The following is a 6,588-nucleotide window of genomic DNA, read 5'->3' as shown; positions in this document are numbered from 1 at the left end:
TGGTGTGAATTGTGCATGGTGTGTGTTGTATGTACATGATGTGTATTAGTACACGGTGTGTGTTGTATGCACGTGTGTTGTGTGTTAGTACATGGTGTGTTGCATTAGTACATGGAGTGTGTTGTATTGTGCATGGTGTGTATTAGTACATGGCGTGTGTTTAATTAGTACATGGAGTGTGTTGTATTGTGCATGGTGTGTATTAGTACATGGAGTGTGTTGTATTGTGCATGGTGTGTATTAGTACATGGCGTGTGTTTCATTAGTACATGGAGTGTGTTGTATTGTGCATGGTGTGTATTAGTACATGGAGTGTGTTGTATTGTGCATGGTGTGTATTAGTACATGGAGTGTGTTGTATTGTGCATGGTGTGTATTAGTACATGGAGTGTGTTGTATTGTGCATGGTGTGTATTAGTACATGGAGTGTGTTGTATTGTGCATGGTGTGTATTAGTACATGGAGTGTGTTGTATTGTGCATGGTGTGTATTAGTACATGGAGCTGGCTGTGTGTAAATAGTAAATAAAGGGGAATATTTGGTAGTCTCAGCCCGGGCCTGGAAGGCTGATGGAAGGCTGGGATGATGTACAATGATGATCGGTGGCCGGTCCCCTCACCCTCCTGGGCACAGTGTAAGTAACAGTAACAAGTCTCTGGAGGCGAGCGGAGGGCGAGGAGTCCTCCCAGAATTGAGTCTTGTGCCTTCTCCTGCTATTGGTCCAGCAGCCCCATTCCTTCGCCCCATCCCTCTTCATGAATAAAAGAACCGGGGCTGAGCCTGTCTCTGGTCACACACTCTCCTCCTACATATCAAAGTTGGACACTTTAACAACTTGCAAAGCTCTCAGCTGACGTGATCTGTTCCCCCCAAAAAAGCCATCAGTGCCGGAAAAGAGCAGCAGAGAGAGAGAGAGAGAGAGAGAGAGAGAGAGAGCGCAGTGCTGCCAAGCCCACCACAGTGCCCGGTCCCTGGTGCCACCATCACCCCCTGTAGCCTCCAGGAGAGCCTCCATCCTGAGCTGGGGGCTGCCCTCTGCCCCTCTCCCTGAGACCTCCCTGGCTTCTCCCTGCCAGCCCGACCCGAGGTGTTTTCTGCTCACCTACCGCTGATGGCTGCCCTGCCTGGCACAATACCAAGAATGATGCGCCCGGCTCCAGGTCAGAACTACCCCCGCACTGGATTCCCTCTGGAAGGTAGGTCCTCCGAACCGGTCCCTGCTGGACTCATTGTACTGGAGAAACAGGGTCGATCCTCCAGAGATACAATATATGATACAAATACACCATACCAGCATAGACATGCAATATACACCACAGAGATACATTATATCATCACAAAGATACAATATACACCACAGAGATACATTATATCATCACAGAGATACAATATACAGCACAGAGATACATTATATCATCACAGAGATACAATATACACCACAGAGATACAATATACAGCACAGAGATACATTATATCATCACAGAGATACAATATAGGATACAAATACACCATAACAGCATAGACATGCAATATACACCACAGAGATACATTATATCATCACAAAGATACAATATACACCACAGAGATACATTATATCATCACAGAAATACAATATATGACAAAGATACACCATACCAACATAGAAATACAATATACATCACAAAGATACATTATATCATCACAGAAATACACCACACTAACACAGGAATGCATTATATTACCACTGAGATGCAATAGATGACAAAGGTACAACATACCAACATAGAAATACACAAAATCATCACATAAATATATGATATAATGACAGAAATAATTTGTATCATTGCTCTGCTACGTTATATTATTGCAGAGCTACTTCGTATCCTTGTAGTACTGCTGTGTATATATCATCGCACATATTTTGTATCATTGCCGAACAATTTCGAACTATTACAGTGTATTTTTGGAACACGACCTTTGTGGTATCGCAGTACTTCTGTGGATCATTGCAGTGATACTTTATATTATTGAGAACGCTTCGGATCGCTGCAGTGATACTCTGTACTGTTGTAGTACTTCAGACCTACTTTATAATATTTGTAGTACTGCTCCGCGGTGATACTTTGTATTATTGCACTATTACTTCCTATACTCCCATAGTGCCGCTTTGTATCACTTTGTATTCTTCTAGTAATATTCCTCTAGTAATACTTTATATTCTTCTAGTAATACTTTGTATTCTTCTAGTAATACTTTATACTCTTCTAGTAATATTATTCTAGTAATACTTTATACTCTTCTAGTAATATTCCTCTAGTAATACTTTATATTCCTCTAGTAATACTTTGTATTATTGCAGTACTACTTCCTATCCCCATAGTGTCCCTTTGTATCGCTTCTTCTAGTATTTATTTACAAAGTTTTATACCAGAAAGGAAACAAAGTGATATGGGGGGGGGAGGGGGGGGGACAGGCGGCGATCCGGTGCAATCCTCAAGGCCATACTTCGTGGAGCAATGAATTAAAAAGGTGATGGGGGGGGGGGGGGGGGGGGGACAGGCCGCGATCCGGTGCAATCCTCCAGGTCATACTTTGTGCAGCAATGACCCCCCGATCCTCTGGAATGGGAAGTGAGGAATTCCGCTCACATCCTGTGTCGCACTCTATCACTTTTCCCGAGTTGGCGGATGAGTGGAGGAGTAGGCTGGATGATGGGAGTCTTGTTCTTGGTGGGGGGGAGCTGTCATGGCCGACCCAGCAATCAGGAGAGGCGGAGGGGTCCGGGCTCGCTGCGCTGCGCATCTGATGGCTCCAAATCCACATTCATACAATCCGTGATCAAGTGGCGGCACGAAATGTGCGAAATGCCACGAAACCAGCAAAACACACACGCCGGGGGGATTTAGTGAAGTGCTTTTCTGTAGCAAATGAAAGTAAAACAGACGGCAAAGAGACGGATCAATGGATTAGCGCCATGTTTGCACAACATGACTGCCAATAATGAGCTCGGCTTGTCGGAGCCACTTGAATACGGAATGGGCCCTCGGAGTGGCCCTTGTCGGTGATCGCGCAGCCGGAGTGTCGCAGCCAAGTGACTGGGAATTAGAGGCGCATGATTGTCATTAAATCTCCAAATATCGCCTTTTTCCAGCCCAATCTGTAAATTATGCGGCCGGCTTCCCCGAAAATCGTCCTAATCTGCCAGATCTGCATCACACGATATTCACCGAATTGCAGATTCTCCCCCGGATTAGGACGAATAATCGCCCCGGCGCAGCGCCCTCATGCATGGGAGACGACCGATCCGTGTCACTGCCCGATACACCCACACATGGCACACAGGGGCCATGGATAATCAATACACAGACAATGATATTATCGATAATCAATGTACAGACACTTATATCATGTATACTCCATGTACAGACACTTATATCATGTATACTCCATGTACAGACACTTATATCATGTATACGCCATGTACACACACTTATATCATGTATACTCCATGTACAGACACTTATACTATCAATAACCAATATACAGATTCCTATATTATCGATACTCAATGTACAGATACATTGTATACTCCATGTACAGATACTTATACCAATTTACATATTCTTATAGTATCAATACTCAATATACAGACACTTATATCATTTATACTAAATGTACAACATTGTATCCTCCATGTACAGACACTTTGCATCCTCCATGTACACACACTTTGTATCCTCCATGTACAGACACTTTGCATCCTCCATGTACTTTGTATCCTCCATATACAGACACTTTGTATCCTCCATGTACAGACACTTTGTATCCTCCATGTACAGACACTTTGTATCCTCCATATACACACACTTTGTATCCTCCATGTACAGACACTTTGCATCCTCCATGTACTTTGTATCCTCCATATACAGACACTTTGTATCCTCCATGTACAGACACTTTGTATCCTCCATGTACAGACACTTTGTATCCTCCATGTACAGACACTTTGTATCCTCCATATACACACACTTTGTATCCTCCATGTACAGACACTTTGCATCCTCCATGTACACACACTTTGTATCCTCCATGTACAGACACTTTGCATCCTCCATGTACTTTGTATCCTCCATATACAGACACTTTGTATCCTCCATGTACAGACACTTTGTATCCTCCATGTACAGACACTTTGTATCCTCCATATACAGACACTTTGTATCCTCCATGTACAGACACTTTGTATCCTCCATGTACAGACACTTTGTATCCTCCATATACACACACTTTGTATCCTCCATATACAGACACTTTGTATCCTCCATGTACAGACACTTTGTATCCTCCATATACAGACACTTTGTATCCTCCATGTACAGACACTTTGTATCCTCCATGTACAGACACTTTGTATCCTCCATATACAGACACTTTGTATCCTCCATATACAGACACTTTGTATCCTCCATGTACAGACACTTTGTATCCTCCATATACAGACACTTTGTATCCTCCATATACAGACACTTTGTATCCTCCATGTACAGACACTTTGTATCCTCCATATACACACACTTTGTATCCTCCATATACAGACACTTTGTATCCTCCATGTACAGACACTTTGTATCCTCCATATACAGACACTTTGTATCCTCCATGTACAGACACTTTGTATCCTCCATGTACAGACACTTTGTATCCTCCATGTACAGACACTTTATAATATTTGTAGCACTTGTTATTGTCACGTATCTATAATCACTTCTATTGTACACACACATATATATAATCTTCAGACACTTGTATCCATAATAACGTGTCACACGTATACACTCCATGGGGATCTTTATTCTCAGTGACATTTACATGCGAGTACGAATAATATACAATAGGGATCGCGGACAGAATATTCATCTGGTTGTTACAATGACAAATATCATGACATCAGGATCTCTATATAGTGACCTCGAATATCTGCACACACTGATAATATCTCATGTCATATAATATATAATCGCCGATATTATGTATCACGACTTCGGGTATCGTGACGTCATTCATAATATATAAGGATCACTTCACTAAGATGTACACAGGAGTAGGGATCGCGATTTATAGTCATGTGATAGATCGTATTGGGTGTATCTGAAATGAAGGATCCCGGGTGTTATATTGGGGATCGGTCCCCGATGGGCTCACACACAGTCCTCCAGTCTGTCGCCTTGGATGGGGTGGGCGGGTTTACACCACTTGTCACATGTTCTTTTGTCATATGTGTCCCATTCTAGAGATTTCCCTTCACTTCCTGTCCCCTAGACACAACAGGAAGTCGGAGGAAAACTATGTTAAAGTGAGGGAAGCGGTTGTCATTAGAATGATCACTTTAGTCCCAGGACAAGCAGGACACGGGCTGCAAGGAGAAGCTGACAGGGGCTCCAACCCTCACATCTTATTGTGAAATAAAGTCTGGGCTCCGGATACAATGTACATGACTTGTACACAGTGTGTGTGTCTGAGAGAATCCACATCGTGTACCCCCCAAAACAACCAGAGAAAATGAACAGGAGAAGAGTATACAAGGGAGAGGAGTATACACAGGAGAGGAGTACAGACAGGAGAGGAGTATACACAGGAGAGGGGTATACACAGGAGAGGAGTACTTAGGGGAGAAGGGTACAGGCAGGAGAGTACAGAGAGGAGTATACACAGGAGAGGGGTAGAGACAGGAGAGGAGTACAGACAGGAGAAGAGTATACACAGGAGAGGAGTACAGGCAGGAGAGGAGTACAGACAGGAGAGGAGTACAGACAGGAGAGGAGTACAGACAGGAGAGGAGTATACACAGGAGAGGAGTACAGACAGGAGAAGAGTATACAGACAGGAGAGGAGTATACAGACAGGAGAGGAGTATACACAGGAGAGGTGTACAGACAGGAGAGGAGTACTTAGGGGAGAAGGGTATAGGCAGGAGAGTACAGAGAGGAGTACAGAGGAGAAGAGTACACTGAGAGGAGTACACAGAGCGCTCTTCTCTTGTGTCTGATTATTATTTCCGGTCTCCTATTATTTGGTGGAACAGAGTAAAGGATCTTTGTTTGTTCGGTGAGTTTGTAGTAATAATAATGATGAGAATTGTTGCACGTTGCTGTTGTTGTTGTTGATGATTTGTGTGCTCCGGATGTGATCGTGTTGTCTCTCAGTATTGGGGGGTCACACACACACAGTATATATATATATATACACACAGAGAATGTATTTGTAGCCATTGTCGGTGTTGTGCTGCCACTAACCCCCCTGTGCCCCCCCTCCTGTGCCCGCAGTGTCCACTCCTCTGGGTCAAGGTCGGGTGAACCAGCTCGGTGGGGTGTTCATCAATGGCCGACCTCTGCCCAACCACATCCGACACAAGATCGTAGAGATGGCCCACCATGGCATCAGACCCTGCGTCATCTCCCGCCAGCTGAGGGTCTCCCATGGCTGTGTGTCCAAAATCCTGTGCCGCTACCAGGAGACGGGCTCCATCCGGCCCGGGGCCATCGGGGGCAGCAAGCCCAGGGTGAGTGTGAGTGCCCTGCTGGCAACAATAATAAATGGGCAAAGAGGGGG

General features: G+C 44.3%; 1 protein-coding gene across 4 annotated transcripts in view; it reads left to right on the top strand.

Annotated features, from left to right (window-relative positions):
* The first annotated feature begins 1,059 nt into the window (after positions 1-1,059).
* PAX7 (paired box 7) overlaps positions 1,060-6,588 on the top strand; it is a 111,005-nt gene continuing 105,476 nt past the window's right edge. For all 4 annotated transcript variants that reach the window (XM_018558179.1, XM_018558177.1, XM_018558178.1 and 1 more), the window contains exons 1-2: positions 1,060-1,196; positions 6,303-6,538. In XM_018558179.1, coding sequence (XP_018413681.1) covers positions 1,112-1,196; positions 6,303-6,538 — 321 coding nt within the window. In that variant the 5' untranslated portion in view covers positions 1,060-1,111. The remainder of the gene's footprint in view (positions 1,197-6,302; positions 6,539-6,588) is intronic.

The sequence above is a fragment of the Nanorana parkeri genome, unplaced genomic scaffold (genome assembly GCF_000935625.1).
Source record: "Nanorana parkeri isolate BGI_ZX_2015 unplaced genomic scaffold, ASM93562v1 scaffold323, whole genome shotgun sequence".
Classification (NCBI taxonomy): domain Eukaryota; kingdom Metazoa; phylum Chordata; class Amphibia; order Anura; family Dicroglossidae; genus Nanorana; species Nanorana parkeri.
Note: the sequence above shows the minus strand (reverse complement) of the source record. Positions and strands in the feature narration are given on the sequence as shown.